Source organism: Lygodium microphyllum, chromosome 10 (genome assembly GCF_053477565.2).
Source record: "Lygodium microphyllum isolate KBCC chromosome 10, Lygodium_microphyllum_v1.1.10, whole genome shotgun sequence".
NCBI classification, from domain to species: domain Eukaryota; kingdom Viridiplantae; phylum Streptophyta; class Polypodiopsida; order Schizaeales; family Lygodiaceae; genus Lygodium; species Lygodium microphyllum.
In genome coordinates, this window is record NC_141144.1 from 56131247 (window position 1) to 56150907 (window position 19661).

The 19661-nt window shown below is 42.6% G+C and overlaps 1 protein-coding gene across 1 annotated transcript in view; it reads left to right on the forward strand.

Moving 5' to 3' along the window:
- LOC148030022 (SEC14 cytosolic factor family protein / phosphoglyceride transfer family protein) overlaps positions 1 to 19661 on the forward strand; it is a 132715-nt gene that overhangs the window by 69668 nt on the left and 43386 nt on the right. Inside the window, exon 5 of the mRNA XM_087686286.1 lies at positions 17512 to 17732. Coding sequence (XP_087542412.1) covers positions 17512 to 17732 — 221 coding nt within the window. The remainder of the gene's footprint in view (positions 1 to 17511; positions 17733 to 19661) is intronic.

Below are 19661 nucleotides of genomic sequence, written 5' to 3' on the forward strand. Positions count from 1 at the left end.
TCATACAAGTATGTAACTGTAACATTGTGATGTTGAAGGAACCATACGAGCCACATCCCATGATGTCTCATAGGGGTTGCTCCAACATAGAAAGATTGAAGCACCACCTTGGTGCCATGCCAAAATCACCTAAATCCTCTGATAGTATCTCCACTGAGTCTTGGTTTGGTGTGTAGTTGGTCTTGTGCTGTAAATAGCTCTCATGCTATGCCTATGGTGACCTCTTGAGGCAGCTGACGGGTCCAGATGCCCCTTGATTAGTGGTTTTTGGGGTTGCCACTACTCTGAAGAAGTTGATTAGAGTGTGGTAAGCAATGTCTCAAACCAGATTCCTACCTTGAATGTGATCTGAGTATCTGTGTAACCCAATGAGGAAGAACCCAAGGCAATACTGATCTGAGAAGGCCAGCATTCTGGTTAGGGGGCCAAAGCTATCTTGAAAGAGGCAATCATCCCCGGATCCCATAGTACCCTCAAGGGCAAGGGAGGTAGCTCCGTACTGACCGGTCTTTATCCTCAAGTGGTAAAGACCGGTCAGAAGATGCTTGTAACTTGGAGAAGACACTCTTGATAGAAAGCCATCTTATTCCATAGTGGCTTGGCTGTATAATTGCGTCCTGAAACGTTTCCTGTCGGAAACGTGTTTTGGGCAATGCAGGTAAAATCACAGTTTTGGCCCGCTTTAGGCATTCTGCCCCATTGCGTGCAGTTTTTGCTTGTTTTGCTCTGCTTTCCACCTTGTTTTACTGCTGCTCACTCTTCCTTTTTTCAAGAGAAAAGCAAAAATTCTATTAACACACCTTGGAACAAAGTGTCCCAACACAAAAAACCAAGTCCAAAGCAGCCCTGTAAGGGACCTCCATATCAAGAATAATATAACAAGGGGAAGTCTATTACAAAGCTTAAGTGAATAGCCAGTCAGGAGGTCTATAATGCGAGATCATGCAGGTTTGGAAGAGAAAAAACGTGCCAAAATCCCATGTCCTAAGAAAAACATCTCTTCTCTTCCTTATAGTTTGCGAACTGCCTTGTATTCTCTCCCATCTCCCATGAATACGCACAATCTGTGTCTAGATCCTGGAGAGTCTTTGCAGTAGATATGCCCAAAAATTCAATAGCTTGGCTACATCTGGCTGTCCATATTTACCAAACAATAATACTAGCTATGAGCTCCCATTTGTGACAATGCCCCTAAGTCCATACTGTCTGTGAGAAATTTGGTATGAAAGTCCTGCTCACATGCTGCCCCGAGATAAGATAAGCTTGACACCTGTGTACATCCTCATACCCACAAGCTGGGGGTTTATGAGTGACCCGTGACCCATGCAATTGTCCCCCCTCTAGCAATCATGGAGTGTGTAGTGCCATGAAACACCATCCTAAGGGCTCTCCTCTAGATCTTGAGCCCGTGGGCAATCCCATATGCAATGGCTCTGAGTCTCCTCATGCTCCCCACATCTATTGCAAGTAATAGGGTCTTTTGTAAAGAAAAATACCGTAACATAGAAACATAAACAGAAACCGTACGACAAAGCACAGACTGATAAAAAGATCACAGTTAGGGTTAGGGTTAGAGTAACTCAGAGACAATGAACATAGTGAATAAATGAAATGATATAACTACTAATAATACGATGCTCATGCAGTAAACACACTATGGAGTGAATGAATACTGAACCTTGAACTCCTGTATCTCTAGGATCAGGGTAGGGGTAATGAGCTGGAGAGTGGGTCGTACTCCGAACGGATCCCGAATTGCAGCAAGGCGACCTCCGGATGTCGAACACCAGCAAATGCAGCAGTGAGAAGCCGGATCTGATGTAGACAGCAGTGACGAGAGAGAAAGACTAAAAACGGAGCCTGTAGGAGAGAGAGAGACTAAAAACGGAGCCTGTAGGAGAGAGAGAGACTAGAAACGCAGGCAAGACAACTTGCAAGAGAGAAAGACTGCAGCGACTGTAGATAGGAGAGAAAACTGTCAGGGCGGCAGCTGGAGCCTACAAATGCAGCAGTTTGTTGGCGTGGCAGGCTATACGATAGCAATGCAGATGAACAACAGTCAGTTGCTAGCAGAAACAGCAGCAATCAGCGTGTGGAGGGCTGGAAAGAGGCGCCAGATTGTAGGGAACAATGATGGACAACAAGGGCTGAGATGTCCTTCGTGATCGGGGTGTGGGCAACAAGCTAGTAACATGTGAAACTTGCAAAAACGAGATTGTAAAAGGGTGGAGGGCTGGTTGCCAATTTATAGAAAATTAGGGTTTCTAGATCCTCTCCCTCTCCCACTTAACTTTCTCGATTCTCTCCCCGTTTTAGGGTTTTGGCTAAAATAAGCATGTTTTGGGGCTGTTTAACTGGCTAAGTGCATTTCTTAGCACAACACCCCCTCTTAGGCCCAAAATAGAGCGAGAAAAGTAGACCAGCCTAAATTTTGATTTACCCCAAGGCGTCTCACCCCAAAGCAGCTAGGGCATCGGACAAAAGGTGCACGTGGGCTGCCAGTGGCCTACCAAGACTACAGAGGCGATGTATATCTTACCAAGGGGGCACAAGTGATCACCCAGAGAGGTCAAGGCATCGGACCAAGGGTGCTCGTCGGCTACCCAAGGGCCTACCAAGGCCTACAAAGGCGGGTGGAATCAACAATGGACTTGTTTGTTTTGTTTTGTTTTGTTTTTTTTTTTTTGAAAAGTGTTTTCAAAATACATAAGTAATATAGGGGCAGCGACCGATTAAGTGACAGATAGGAAAAGATAAAGAGAGTTTTAAACCCAAGTTATTGACAAAACTAGCAAGCCAATTCCTCGAACTGACGAGGATAAGTGCCTAAGGATGATAAAAGTGAGTGTATGTACCAATCATGTGTTGAATATGTGAGAGGAAAAAAAAAAACGGTGGGCTTAGCAAGACAAGCAAAGCAAGCAAGCAAGCAAGCAAGGGTAGGGAAACTGCTTTTAGAAGAACTGCCATGTGTTATGCTACGAATATGGTGAATCCTAGAGTCGACCACTTCAAAAGACCGAAAAGGGATAAATGTGCACAGATGCATGTTGACATGAACAGAATGCCAATGCATAGGGTAATGCAAAGGGAGATGTAAGATGTCATGCTCATGCAATATGCTATGCAACGGTGGCACTGGGATAGTGCCCTCACAAAGAAAGTGTTCACTTGCCCAAGTGCCCTTTTACAATCAAGTCATCCTGATAGTGCGGATGAAGTTACAAATGCCCATAATACAATACAAAAGAATAAGTGAATATAATGTCTAAAAAATTTTAAGCATCATCATTGTCACGATCAAGAGTAGGAGACACTCCCTCTCAAACTAGAAGGGAAAGCATTAGGGAAGCACCCTGTCCCCGTCAAGCTGAAAAAGTAGAGGAGGGTGTACCCAAGCCGATTCTGGGTAACATGTACTGAAGAACCGGTCGATTGACCGCTTTGGTTAAGATATCTGCAAAATTATCTGATAAAGGCACAAACTCTAGGCGAATAGTGCCTAGCTCAACTTGCTCTCTGGAAAAGTGGAAGTGGATTTCCACATGCTGTGTTCGTGGTGTGATGATCGGATTGCCCGAAAGGGCAATGGCACTTTGGTTGCTGTAGTAAACAACTGTGGGAGAGACACATGGAAAATGAAGCGCCGCCAGTAAACTCCTCAGATAGATAGCCTCGGTGGTGCCATCGAAGAGAGCCCGGTACTCAGCCTCGGCCGAAGCCACTACCGTCTCTTGCTTACGGCTGGACCAAGAAATGGGAGCCGTGCCCAAGGTGAAGAGGTAGCCGCCATGGGAACACCGAGTGTCAGGATCTCTTGCCCAATCAGAAACAGTGTACCCCTGTAAACATAAACCAGAACCATATGTCAAGCCATAAGAAAAAGTACACCGGAAATAACGCAACACACGAAGACATACAATCCAATGTGATATCCAAGGAGCTTTGAATACTGAGTGAGTATGCTAACTAAGTTAAATCTGCCCTAGTGTGAATTAACCAAAGAAGTTTTTCTATTACAGATTGATAGGTGTGTGCATCGAAGGACTGTCCTAGGGTATGCTTCGACAAGTGGACAATAGGATCAATAGATGTGGCCACTAATCGTGTCTGATCCAAAGTGGTAAGCTTATCTATCTTGTCATCAAGCGTGTGTGTGTACGCACGACACCCAAAGACTTTGAAGTGGGAAATAACAGGCCGAGAGCCAAAAAATGCCTCATACGAAATCTTCTGAGAAAGAGTCGCAGTCGGTCACCGGTTGAGGATGTACATCGAAGTGTTAATAGCATCGACCCAAAGGTGCTCAGGAAGCTCTGCTGTGAATAGCATAGAGTGTGCCATTTCCATGACTGTGCGGTTCCTATGCTCTATGACTCCATTCTGAGAGGGGGAGTTGCTAGAGGTGAGCTGGGGAGAAATGCCATGGTTCTGTAGAAACTCAAAAAATTCTGTAGAAACCGCTATCATTTCTCATGCACCCAACACGACGACCAGTCTGGTTATGAACCAGCAGCACCTAAGGAGAAAAATATGTGAAAACATCTGACTTATGCTTGAGGAAGTACACCCACATGTATCGGGAATGATCATTCACTATAAAAAAGAAGTACAACGTGCCGTTCAAAGCAGTAGTGGATGTCGGCCCACAAAGATCAACGTGAATCAATCTAAGAGGCTCCTCAGCTCTATGTGTAGACTGCTGAGGAAATGGGGTACGGTGCTGCTTCTCAAGCTGACAGGCTTTACAGACATCTCGAGCTAGCTTCAGGCGTGGAAGGCCCTCAACTAGCTCACGGCGTGACAACTCATAAATGCCCTAAGCAAAAATGCCAAAGACGCTCATTGTGTGTAGGCTCCCGAGATGTGACCAAGGCTTGGAAGCTATGGAACAGGGAGCCTTTAGCGGTCGGCTCGGTCACAAGATGTGTCATGTGTTATAGGCCATTAGGTTGTGCCTCACTGCGAGCAATCACTAAACCAGTTAGAGAGTCAAGGACCTCGGCTGTGGTTGCTGTAAAGAAAAGTGCTCGCCCCAACCGGCAAAGCTACTGCACAGATAACAAGTTCACCCCAAGCTGAGGGACATGATATACATTGTCTAGCGAAGCCAGATCCGGACCCTTGTCAGTGGCAAAACTGACGCAACCTTGAGGCTAAATCTTGATCGAGGAGTTGTTTCCTACACACACCCATCCGGCTGCAGGGGCTTGGATACGGAAAATGTCCTCTATAGGAGTCATGTGATGTGTAGCTCCACTGTCCACAATCCAAACTGGAGCTGAAGTGCTCGGCTGTGACGAGTGGGCCTCTGTAGTAACCTCGTCGGGAGGCAACTCAGAAATGTGGACGAGACTCGCATTTGATGTCTCTATGGAGACAATATGGGCCTCTGTAGACCAATCAGACAAGTCATCTGGAGTTGAGAACGTTGTCAACTGAGATGACTGTGCGGTGGCAGTGTGAGTTTGACCTTTAAACTGCCCTTTGCTATCACCCTGCCTCCCCTGCTGGGGGTTACTCGGAGGTCGTGGTAACTTTAGAGGCAGGGGGAGCTTTAGAGGAAGAGGTGGATGGCAGAACAGAGGTTCTAACAACTCTGGTATTGTGTGTCACTACTGTGGCAAAACAGGTCATATTGCAGCCCAATGTTATGCTAAGAAAGATGATATTCGCAGTAGTAAGTTGCAGCAAGGAAACTATGCATCGTCTTCACGGGGGTTTGAGACTTAGGTTTTGGTGTTGTGCCTCATGCCTTTGATCGACACTCGCCGTCAAAATGGCCAGGCTTTCGATAATATTGACAATACCTATTCTTTTTAGGTACATTTTGCCACCCAGGTTTGAGTTGTGACTCGGAGTTTCCTTGAGAATCCCCAGATTGATTTAGCTTTTGAGTTTGATTTTGATTTTGAGTGGAGGTTTGGTTTGGTTTGCCCTTCCCTTGTTGCCTTTTCTGAGAATGAGCAACAAGAGCCCCCTTTGAAGAGGAGGGGTTGCTCGACTGAGGGGCGGGGGTCTAAGACTTAGGTTTTGGTGCTATGCCTCGTGTCTTTGATCGACACCCGTCGTCAAAATGGCCAGCCTTTTGATAATGTTGACAATACCTATTCTTTTTAGGTACATTCCGCCACCCAGGTTTGAGTTGTGACTCAGAGTTTCCTTGAGAATCCCCAGATGGATTTAGCTTTTGAGTTTGATTTTGATTTTGAGTGGAGGTTTGGTTTGGTTTGCCCTTCCCTTGTTGCCTTTTCTGAGAATGAGCAAGAAGAATTCCCTTTGAAGAGGAATTCATATGAAACTGATCGAACAAGTGTGCGTAACGCAATAGCTGACACTCAAATTCATAGAATGTAGGCATGGTAGGCTTTGAGACTATTGCTTTCACAAGATTGAAGTATTTCTTGGGGAGTTTATTTAAGAATAATGTGACCTGATCGTCAAAGGACTTGGGAGTCCCCGTAGTGGAGAATTCAGCGAGGAGACGCCGATACTCAGCCAACTTGACTTTCAAGTCATCCCAGTCAGTGATTTTGAAAAGCTGAAGCTCATGGTCAAGATTAATATGACGGGTCCTATCTTGAGCTGCATAGCGGTCAGTCAAGTGTGCCCATCACTTTGACGCTAAGTCAAAATGCTGAAGCTGAGAATGAAACTCTGGCAATAAGCCCTGCATCAGCTCGACAATAGCAGAGGCATTCCTGGCCTTCCATGAGCGGATGACCTCGTATGGAACAAATGCGGGATCGGGTTGGAGTTTCAACCCCTGTATTAGATCCCATAGGTTCTGTGAATCAAGGACATGTCTCATCAAATTCGACCAAGTAGTAAAGTTTGACCCGTTAAAACAAGTCTTGTCATTAAATGCATTCTTGCCAGAAGATGAGCTAGAACCATGAGGTGTTGAGTGGGTGAAGTAAGATAATGGTGAGAAAGATGGTGGAGGTGAGAGTGTTTGATAAGAGTAAGAAAGAGGGGGAAGAGTTTGGGTAGGGAGAAGTAGGCTGTGAGTGTCCAATGAGTGCCGATTGATACGGAGGCACTGGAACATGAATGTTTCCATAAGGTGCCGGTGTAGGTGGAGGCACTGGGACACAGTAGCCTTGTGCAAAGTAAGGCTCGGACACAACATTATGACTAGAAGGTCCACTAGGCAATGCCATGGAGGCAAACTGTGGAGGTAACTGATCCACACTCGGGAGAGACTGAGTGGGATACCCAGGCTGCAATGATCCCGAAAGTGTGTATGAGGTAGGTGGAACACCACCTGGGTGAGGAAAGGATGAGGTCCTACAGGATGTGCCTATGTTTCCATAACTCCTCGGAGTGATGTACAGTGCGACATGAGGTGTCTGAAATGGAAATGTAAATGATGTAAATGGAGGTGGTGAAGCAACGGAAGAATGTGGTGGGATGGGTGGGTTTTGAAAGTGAGGTGTATGAGGTGCAGATTCTTTTTGTTCATTTTTATCATTTAAAGACCGAAAATGAAACTGTGAAGATGATGATACATCATGTAATGAAGTGAAAGGAACACCAAATTTATTGTGGTTATGTGAAGTAGACGGAAAAGAAGGAATGACAAAAGAAGAGTTACCTAGCTTTTTCTTATCATCCCCGCGACGTGTGTTAACATACAAGAATTAATCCTCTAGAGGACCTTTTTCGTAGTCAACAGACTAGACTCTTTTTTCCACATGATCTTTATCAGTATATTGCAAAACAGAAGAGGTGAAAGAAGAAGGCACAAAAGACGAATCAAAAGTACCTTGCACCAGAGAGGATGGAAGAGTCTGAAAAAATGGAACATACTCTGGATCTTGCTCTCCAAGAGGGGGGCCCATCCCTGATGGAGGTCTCGACGGCCCTGTAACATTATTAGACTTACACGTAACATCTGAAGAGTGAAATCCATGCATACCTTCATTTAGAAGCTTTTCTTGAAGGGCAATCCTTCGGTCGAGCTCCTCAATCTTCTTTTGTAGATAGGCTATGATCAGTTTATATTCCTCAGAGGTCAGCTTGCGTATCTTTTCTTTCATGTACTCAGATGTTTCTCCCACCATGTCGGAACTTTGTGGAGCAAGCTGATCGGCCCACTCTCGCTCGGTTCTCGGCATAGGGTGATTTGGAGACTGAATCGGTGTTGATGTGTTCGAAGTCATTTGAACCTATCATTGTTCTTGCTTCTTGCTAAGAGGTTTCAGATCAAAGGCCTAGGTTTCTCAGAGAGTACTAGGCTCTGATACCATGTAAAGAAAGATACCCTAACATAGAAACATAAACAGAAACCGTACGACAAAGCACAGAGTGATAAAAAGAACATAGTTAGGGTTAGGGTTAGAGTAATTCAGAGACAATGAACACAATGAATAAATGAAATGATATGACTACTAATAATACGATGGTCATGCAACAAACACACTATGCAGTGAATGAATACTGAACCTCAAACTCCTGTATTTCTAGGATCAGGGCGGGGGTAATGAGCTGGAGAGTGTGTTGTACTCCAAACGGATCCTGAATCGCAGCAAGGCAGCCTCCGGATGTCGAATACCAGCAAACGCAGCAGTGAGAAGCTGGATTTGATGTAGACAGCAGTGAGGAGAGAGAGGCTAAAAACGGAGCCTGCAAGAGAGAGAGACTTAAAACGCAAGCAAGACAACTAGCAGGAGAGAGGAGAACTGTAGCGACTATAGACAGGAGAGAGAAAACTGTCGGGGCGGCATTTGAATTCTGCAAACACAGTTTGTTGGCGCGGCAGGCTGTATAAGAGTAGTGCAGACGAACAACAGTCAGTCGCCAGGCAGAAACAACAGCAATCAGCTTGTGGAGGGCTGGAAACAGGCGCCATATTGTAGGGAAGAATGATGGACAGCAAGGGCTGAGATGGCCTCCGTGACCGGTGTGTGGGCAGCAAGTTGGTAACACTTGTACAGAGGAGAGATCCTTCTTGCAGTGGTAGCCACCAATGGGGAGAGTGTGTTTAGATTTTCAGTAGAGATGGATGGTATGCTTAGGTGACACAATTTGGATCAAATAGAGTTCACAAGATGCTCTTGACAAAGGATTAGAGTTGTGGCTCATTGTGATAGGACTTGGTACTTCGACCTACACCCTCAAACTTGTACGTAAGATAGATGGGAACATTGGGCATATAGGAGGAGGTTGCTACAGAGACTTTAGGGGCATCCTCGAAAATGGGTATGGAGAGATCCATTTGCAAAGATGACTCAAGATGTGCCCTTCTTTGGCTATACCACTAGGCTGGAGAGGAGAATACAGATGAGTAGGATCAAAGTGGTGCAAACTGCAGCTAAGCATTGGACACTCCAAGGTATATCACAGCCTTTTCTTGCAAAATTCCGGAGGAGATTGGAGGACAACTTTAGACTAAGAAAGATTTCACTTTTTCTTTCACTAGTAGCACATAAGAGTTAAGCACTTGGTACATGGCTTGGCTATGGTAAAGATGTTCTGCTAAGAAATGTACTTAGCCACTTAAACAGCCCCAAAACATGCTTATTTTAGACAAAACCCTAAAACGGGGAGCAGATCGAGAAAGTTAAGTGGGAGAGGATCTAGAACCCTAATTTTCTATAAATTGGTGGCTAGCCCTCCACTCTTTTACAATCTCGTTTTTGGTGACACCCTACATTGGCAAGCTCAAGTTTGAAATTCAAGGCTACAGTGACAAAGATACCTTCTGTATCGGAGACCTTGATGGTTGCGATGTGATTCTTGGCATGCCCTGGAATCATAGAGTAGATTCAACCATCTTCTCTCAGAAAAAGAAGGTAGAACTCACCAACAAAGGCAAGAAATACGAGGTCCAAGCTGGAGTTTTTGGAGACACCATACCTATGGTAAGCCATATGCAAGTCTCTAGAGCAATTAAGGATTGTGTTCAATGTTGTTTGCTTTATGTCACTGATGTAAAAGATAATATGAATGCTGAAAACCAAGAGCGACTTCAGCTCTTGGAAAAGTATAAAGATTGTTTTTCGGAAGATCTTCCTTATCAGCTTCCCCCAGAAAGGCCAGAAGACCATCATATTGATATTATTCCGGGCAGTTCTCCTCCTAATATAGCACCATACCGTGTGAGCTGTCCTCAACAAGAAGAAATCGGAAAGCAAGTCGAAGATCTACTCAACCGTGGGCTAATTAGGCCAAGTAGCTTACCATTTTGTTCACCGGTTCTTCTTGTTCAAAAGAAAGATGGCACATTCAGGATGTGCATTGATTATTGAGCCCTCAACAAAATCACTGTGAAGAATCGGTTTCCTATTCCCAAAATTGACGACATTTTGAATCGTCTAGGAGGCTCAAAGGTTTTCAGCCGCATTGATCTGAAGAGTGGTTATCATTAAATTAGGGTAATACCACAAGATGTACACAAAACTGCTTTCCGCACTGCATACGGTCTTTATGAATTCTTGGTGGTTCCTTTCGGATTAGCCAATGCACCAGCCACCTTTAATCGAATGATGGAGCGCATTTTTAGAGAGCATTGACAATATGTCGGTACTTTCTTTGATGATATTCTTGTCTTTAGCAAGAATGAAGAGGAGGATCATCAACACTTGAAGATTGTTCTACAATTACTTCAACAAAATCAACTCTTGGTAAATAGTAAAAAGAGTGAATTTTTCATGCATAAAATAAATTACCTTGGGTATGTCATCTCTTTGAAGGGATTCAGATGGATCCTCAAAAGATCAAGATAATCCCAGAATGGCCTCATCTTCATGATGTACATGAGGTGTGATCGTTTCTTGGCTTATGCTCTTATTACCGCCGCTTCATCAAGCATTTTGCACATATGGCTTCTCCACTTCATGACCTTACAAAGAAGAAGACCTCTTTTCCATGGAAGGAAAAAGAGAAGGCAGCCTTCACAAGGTTGAAAACAACTCTTACTTCTGGACTTGTTCTTATCATTCCAGATTTGGTAAAACCATTTGTGGTGGAAGCAGATACTTGTGGTCATTGGTGCAGTGCTAAATCAAGAAGGCCATGCCGTAGCCTTTGAAAGCCTTCGTCTAAATGATGTGGAGAAAATGTATGACATTTATGAAAAGGAGCTCTTAGCAGTGGTTCATGCTTTGAAGATATGGAAACATTATCTTTTAGGCAATGAATTCCTTATTAAAACTGATTATCAAAGCTTGAAGTATTTCAAGACTCAAAAGCATTTGCAGGAGAAACATGCAAGATGGAAAAATTTCTTGTCTATGTTTCATTTTCAAATTATGTACACTCCAGGGAAACAAAATATAGTTGTTGATGCACTTTCTAGAGTGCCTCGCATTGCAACTATTACAGTGGCTCATCATGAAGATTTTCAAACGATGAAGAATACTTATGATGAAGATACTGATTTTGCAGCAATTTGGTCAAATTTACAGCAAGGACGTTCTCATCCAGATTATTCCATCAAAGACGGTTACCTTCTCATGAACAATTGCCTTTGTGTTACTCTTCCTGTTCGACAAAAGGTGCTTAAAGAAAGTCATGAACCCCCTTATGCAGGGCATAGAGGGAGGGCAGCCACTCTAAGTGCAATTGAGCGCTACTTTTATTGGCCAACATTACGAAGAGATACACATAACTTCATTGAGGCTTGTCTAGTATGCCAAAAATCCAAGTATGATAGGCAGAAGACTCTAGGATTGTTGCAACCTCTTCTAGTGCCCAAAGATCCATGGGAATCTATCACAATGGATTTCATCTCAGGTATTCCAAGAACACCTCAAGGTCATGATATGATTTGGGTCATAATTGATCGATTCAGCAAGCAATCACATTTTATTTCATGTCATAAAACATTGAAATCTGTACAAGCTGCAAGACTTTTCAGTCAACATATCTTCAGATTACATGGTATGCCTTCTGAGATCATTTCAGAGAGAGACTCCAAATTCACAAGTAACTTTTGGCGTGTTTTATTTGAGAAATTGGGAACCACTTTAAAGTTCTCCTCAGCTTTTTTATCCTCAAACTAACGGCCAAACAGAGGTGATGTATCTCACTCTTTTGGATATGTTGAAAGCTTATGTTAGTGAACATAAGTCACAATGGGAGAAATATCTTCCATTATTGGAGTTTGCTTACAACAATATAGTGCACTCATCCACAGGGAAAGCTCCAAATGAAATAGTACAGGGTAAAGTGATTCCTCCTCCAATTATTTGCACTAAAGATAAGATTTTTGCTGCCGATGAGTTTGCTTCAGATTTAAAGACAGCAATGGATCAAGTTCGAGCCACTATCAAAGTTGCCCAAGAGCGACAAAAGAAGCAAGCAGATAAACGAAGGAGACCTTTGGCTTTTGAAAAAGGTCAATATGTCTTGCTAAAGTTTGATAAAAGCAGACTCAAACAAGGTTCCGGTCAAAATTTATCTTTTCCAAAGCTCTCTAGAAAGCTCTCCAGTAGACACTTTGGACCTTTCAAAGTTATTGAGAAAATAAATGAAGTTTCTTATCGACTTGAGCTTCCTGCTCATTGGAAAATACACAATGCTTTTCATGTAAGTTTTTTAAAACCTTACATAGGACCAGAACCAAAGGAACCCATTACTGAAGATCCCCTAGAAGTTGAAGAAATAGAGCAACTCCTGGAACTCGAACAGATTTTGTTTCACAAGGATCGAACCACGAGAAGTGGCCTTGTGACATGAAAATTCTTACTAAAATTCAAGAATCTACCCACAACAGATGCACAGTGGGTAGATGAAAAATTCATGAAGGATTATCCAGACATTCTTCAGCCATATCAAGAAGCTTTTCAGCTAAGGACAGCTGAATAAAAGCCAGAGGGCTGTTACAACTCTATAGAAACAGAATTTGTATCCTTTTTCATTAATTTGTCTATATAATAATTTATTAAAATTGTTTCTTTTGCACTAATTATATATAAAGAAAAGTGCATTGGAGCTGGCCACTAATGAGTGGTCACAGGTTATGGTGGACCCACGCGGTGGGTTAGAGAAAAGATAGTTCACACTTCCGCCTATATGGCCCGATTGGGCGCCCGTGACTAGAACTCACGCATATCAGGATTAGACTCGCACACAGAAAGGATTGATGCCTTGAAGTGTGGGCTAGATCCGCCAGAACAGATAGTTACAATCAATAAGATGGCATGATCATGAAATGCTTGTACAATGTGCATGTGTGGGCTGAAAGCTTGAAATGCACATTTCTTTGCATAGGAAAGTCACATGAAGATTCTGATATCGTTTTTGCGATGTACACGGAAAAAGCTTTCATATGACACCCATATTGGGAGGGGGGGGGGTCCCTAAATTTTAGGTCCCTAAATTTTAGGAGCCTCGAATTAGTCTAAAAATGCTAGTCCTAAAAAATAGGGATGTCATTCTAAAAATAGTAAATTCTGTACTCTGATTGTGCTTACTAAATTTGGTTGTGTCTATTCTTGACAATATTCAGCCCAAAAAGGAAGTCCATAGAGAAGAGACAAGTGTCAAGGCACTTGTCACACAAGTTTCCAAGTGTCCCACCACTTGTCACATCTCATAACATGTGGTTGGGGGGGCGGGGGGGGGGGGAGGGGGGTGTGGGGGGTTCCCTAAATTTTAGGTCCCTAAATTTTAGGAGCCTCGAATTAGTCTAAAAATGCTAGTCCTAAAAAATAGGGATGTCATTCTAATAAAAATAGTAAATTCTGTACTCTGATTGTGCTTACTAAATTTGGTTGTGTCTATTCTTGACAATATTCAGCCCAAAAAGGAAGTCCATTAGAGAAGAGACAAGTGTCAAGGCACTTGTTACACAAGTTTCCAAGTGTCCCACCACTTGTCACATCTCATGACATGTGGTTGGACACTTGTCTTGTGCTACTCCACTTTCCCCTTTTGTACTAGCTCTTCCCTCTCCTATAAATAAGAGCTCGTTTTTTTTCATTCAGCATCATTTTTCTTTGTTGTAAACTCATGTACAACACCCACAGATAGCCAGAAACTGGCCCCATCCATCCCCATCATCATCCCCCACTTCTCCATTATCAAATTCCTCCATATTTCCTCTTCTATCATTCATTGCTGTTTTACAGGACAGCAAGCCTGTAAATTCATTACAGCACCTCCTTCTTGAGCTCTTTCTTCCATTTTAGCAACAAGAAGCAAGCCCTATCCATGTACTGTTGATCAACAATGAAGAAAGGCTGATTTCCCCTTTTTCTTCTCTCATACTGTAAATAAATCAGTTCTTATCATTGCATAATAGATAATGCATGTGTGTTTGTACATCTTTGCATGATCTTGTGAGAGTGAGAATTACTTCTCCTCACTCTCAGGTTGATTGTAACTGAGCTCTTCCCTAAGGGACTTGGGTTGAGCAGAAATACATTCCTTCGGCCGGGGGGGGGTGTTTGCCCATCTTCAACCCTCAATCTTGTCTCCATTACTTTTACATTTTCATGGCTGTAATTTTGTGAGTAATTTTCATTTTCAGCTTTAAGTGTTCATTCTCTTTTATTTTAAATCTCGAAAACAAGCGAATATCATAATTGTTAAGCATACTACGTTGTTCGTGGTGTTTATATCATCCTAGGTGGTGCTAATCGAGACCTGCGTGGTATCTTCATGGCACCATAGTAAGGATGGGAGACTGATTAGTGCCTCCTTCCCATGCAAAATAATTCTTTCAAAGAACCTTAATATTAGGGCTATTGATCCCCTATTTTGTTCTCCTCATGTGTGGATCCAAGGTCTAATATTCATGGTGTTCAGTCTTCATAAATCTTGATGTTTGCATAAACTTTAAGCTCATGAAGGTTGACCTTCACTGCTGCGTCCTTTTCAAAAACCGGATCTGATTCACCTATAGAAGTCTTTTCATATGAACTTCACGGGATAATGAATATATACCTAAAGGAGGAAAACCCATGCAAGATTATCAAGCAAAGTAACTTTGGGTTTGACTAAGACATACCACAGGTTACCCATTCAACATTTAGTACTCAGCCTCCAATCATTTGCACAAAAAACAATGGCTATAAGTAGTGAATCCTATTAAACTTTGGAAGATCATAGAAACGTTTCTTGTAGCATGCCTCGAAGAGGAATCTTAAGCCTCACCTTGGATCCATTAGTAGACAAGCTTTGACATGGGGATTTTGAACACGAGGTCTTATGGGCAGAGTTTAACAAGCATGAAACCCAGCTGCTGTTATGGATGTCAGGCACCATCAGTTATCTAGGGATGGATCCTTTGATCTCTCATCTAGTTTGTCATGCTGAAGTATGTTTAGAAGATGAAACAGTGTGACAAGGGCTATGTATTTAGAGTTTTGTACACGTCGTATATGGTGAGGTTTGATGTATATCATGAACTTGAAGTGGTATTATGGGTTGTATAATATTTTGTACAAGAAGCTCTGTGTAAGATGTAAAATATAGCTTGTCAATAATATCATTCAAAGATGTGTTTGAACTTACTCTACCCAAGTTTAAAGTGGGAAGGTCTAAAAGCAAGAGAATAGAATTGTTGTTTCGATTCTTATATTTGTCAATGGTGGTTGTTTACTAAGCTTGCAAGCCTTGGTAAATAGAGATGTGTGTGCCATGTGAAGCTATAAACTTTTTCAGGGGAACAATCTCTCTAAGGTTGATAAATTGAAGATACAAGGCAAAGGATCAAAGGCTAAGGATAAAGGGAATGCATCACTCATGTGTCAATCATAGTCCTTTAGCGTGAAGGGAACAAACTAACTTATCTTTAGCAGGAAAAAGAATGGTCCACTCTTCGAAACCATAAGTTACTCCCCAAGGATCCAGATTACCAAGCCCCTCTTCTGCTTTTACTTAGATAAAATTCAATTGTAGGGAAAGGGGCATATTGAATCTGAGAGTCCCTATCTGAGAAGAGTTGGAGTATTGCATCCAATGCCACCAGGTCTTGGCAGACACCATGCAAGACAAGAAGCCAAAAGACGAGATAAGACCTGCAGAGCCAGGTAGACATCAATGGAAAGAAGGCCAGACAAAGGGCTGTCAAGTGTAAATCTAATAGACCGGAACTTCTCTAATGATGAGAAGAACCTGAGATGATGGCAAACAATAGGGAAAGATAGAAAGTACCCTAGGAAGAAATTCAAAGAGCACCTAGGGCCAGGAAAAGCAAGCACGCAATAGAAGAGCCATGTGCCAGTAAGAAGACCAGGACTAAAAGGGAGATACAAGTGGATGACTTGGATGATTTTGCTTTGGGAACTAGCTAACCTCCTTACAACCTTCTGTAGGATTTGAAAGACAAGAAAGCAGATGTGACATATGGACAGTTGAAACCAGCCTTCAGTGAACCAAAGTGTAGTAAACTTTCACTTCAAGCAAGTCGAAGCTAGAATGGTCCTGCACCCAGAAGGCTCGGTGCTAGGTTGTCTGTAATAAGATTAGAGATGAGCCAATTGCATCTCTGTGAGCTTTGATGCTCCAGCATTCATAATATAGAGACTTGTTTGCAAAGGGACTTGAATCAGTGGCAAGGTTCAAACATCTTTCACTTAACACATCGGGGCAGCACCTGCCAATCTGTACACCTCCTAGCTTCTAGCTTCCATCCCCCGTGGTAGCCTTGAGAAGCCTTGTACTTTCTTCTGTTTCTCCATGCCCTGCTGCTGCAATGCCATATCATATTTTATTTTTGGCTTCAACTGTGCAGTTAAGCCCTTGAACCTTCCAAACTTTTTAATAGGAATGTAATTAGGATCTGTTTATCTGCAAAAGTTAGAAGTTTGTGCCTAGGTGGGGGGGAGCAAGTTTAAATATTGTAAAAAGGTTCATGAATGTTAAACATAGTTTGCTCTTTCCAAATAATGGATTATTCCGAAACTATACACTAAGCTGGTGTTATTACTTAACCTCGTCTCCTCTATTTGATGTGAGCAACCGTTTGTTCTCCCTAATACATTTACCTGATGCTTATAAAAACCGGTTTGGCAGAATAGCTGTACTAAACACAACAGCAAGGGTTATTGTCAAGGATCACACTCCTGCTTCATGCCCTTGTAGCTTTCAATAAGTGTGCACAAGTACATTTAGAGGGCAATATTAGTTTGTCCAATAAACTCTAGCAACTGAACAGAGGGCCTTTAAAGGAGGACGTATCAAACTATGGTGACAGTATCAATTTACTTTCCAGCTTACAGCTGGTTTTATCGGATACATATAAAACCTTATAAACTGTTTGTGATCTGTTTGTACATGAAATTGTGTCCCATTATGCATATATGACGTTCTCAAGCAGTTAATTAGCTAATGTAGTCAATATGCCAGCAGATGACAAAATTGCTGACATCTTTAAATAGCCCTTAAGTGGTGGTGCAGTTAGAACATGGTTATCTCTTGAATTGATTATACTAGACTGATTTGATTAAATCAATAGTATTCAAGGCTTTAATTTGTAGATTCAATATTGCATTTGCTTTAGTCCTATTTGGATAGCTGATAGTGATATTGAATTTAATATTTATGGGGTTTTTATAGTGTCGCAGGTTGAATTTGGAGTTATGCAGTTGGTTCGAACAGATGATCCAAGGATAACAGTTGTAATAGATTGTGAAGGAACACCTGCACTTGGTTTTCCTGTGAACATGCTGAAGTCATGCTGTGCTCGAGTTCAAGAAAATTATCCGACTCGACTTGCTGTACTCTTTGTTGTCAACCTTCCCCCAGTTGTACATATGATTGCACAGGCCATTATCCAGGTAGAAATCCTCTTGTTGGAGTCTTTAGATGTTTTATATATGCAGTGTACGTCTGTTCTATGCCTATCATTTTTGGTTTGTGCGTTATACATCCTGCTTGCTAAGTGGGTGAAAAAGCTACTGCCAGATGTGACTGTACAAAACTGGAAATAGACTTACAGGTTAGAATGTTATCACCTTTGATTATCCAAATTTCTTTTCTGTAAGTTAATCACAGACCTACGTTTTTCAGAATTCAGAAACTGTGTTGATCATAGTTCTTGAAAGGATCAGTCTTTCTTCTGTACCTGCCAATATTGGCATTGTTGCCTCTTATTCTCTTGGAAAATTCTTAGAGTAATGGCTCCCTATATTAGTGAAGCACTGAGGCATGCTGCTGTGCTTGTGTTATGATCTGGCTGAGACCTGGGTGAAATATTAGTATCAATGCAACTAGTTTATGCTACGAAGGTGGAATGGCTCGGCAAGTGCTATCAAGCATGTGGACAATGGTGTTTCAGTTGCTGATACAAGCTGGAGATAAGGTGGGTTGTGGACCTTTGTTGAGAGAATGACCAGCTCTATTTTGAGCACACTTTATTTTGTTCTGGGCACTGTATTGTTTTAACACAACTTTGTGAACATTTGACACATCTCATCAGGCATCCTACATTTGCCTATTTATATTGAACACAGACTGCAGGCCTACCACGATAATTTGTTTTTTTTTTTTTTGTGTGTGTGTGTTTGTTCCCATAGTATTAGGACACAGGCCCATGGCTGTACTTGTTACGAAGGAGGCGGCCAGGTGCAGACAAACTGGTGCGAAGACAGGGAAGAAGAACACAGAAGGTCTGCAGGCTGTGTGCACAAGAAGATCAAGTAAGGAAAAGTCAAACTGAAACTCCATTTAGATGGTAACATGGCAAATAGGACCATGTATAGGACAGTAAAGGTGGTAGATGGTAAAGTAGGAGATTGGTAGTCAATGTGTGTAACATGTTGGATGCCAACCCAATTTAGACTCCACATTGAAATGCCTCCCTAGGATCCAACTTGCACATGAGACACAACATAAGCTGTATCCATGGCATTTGAATCATAAGGAGATGAACAATAGACTCACCTACCACTCGTAGAGGGAAATGGGCTACCCTCGAGCATGGGGCCAATAGCATACTAGGTCAAGAGCTAGCATTGCATACCACCAAGTTGCATCATCCGAATGCCATTTTGGCCTAGCATCCAAGTGTAGTGGTTACATGTAATAGTGATGTTCAAAGAGTGAGGAGTAGCTATGGTGGATGTCACAGGGACATGAAATTTTGAGATACTCTAATATTGCTAATAACATTTGATTAAGATATTAATCAAATGTGCAAGGTTGTCTAGCACATGTGATGCACATGGTAGTTATTTTATGGTAACAGGCCAAAGACCTCGAGAATGTAGTGGGTGTCATAGCATCGCGAAACGCCGTTTCGGCAGGTCCAAAACATACCGGCCGTTTCGGACCGGAACGGAAACGGTAGACCGCTGTTTCGTGATCTTGCGGCCTGTTTTGGTGCTGGTTATTATCAGTGTGCGGATTTGTCATTTGGGTCCGGTCAGTGCTCATGAATGGCTCCAGCTCGCGACAATCTTCAACTCCCGCCTCTTGAGTGACGAGTCCTCTTCCTTTTCCAGCTGTCCTGCCGCCTCCTCCTCCTCCTCCTCCTCCTCTTCTTCTTCTTCTTCCCATAATCCATTACCTTCTTATTTTTCTTCCTTTTTCCCTTCCTTTTCCTCTTCTTCTTCTTCTTCTTCTTCTTTCCATAATCTATTACTTAAGGGCTAATCATCATATTATGGCGCCAGATCCATATTGGAGGCACGTCACTCCAATCAAGGGATACGAGGGCTTTGGCGGATCAAAGAAGTGGAGGTGCAACTATTGTGGATTGGAGAAAT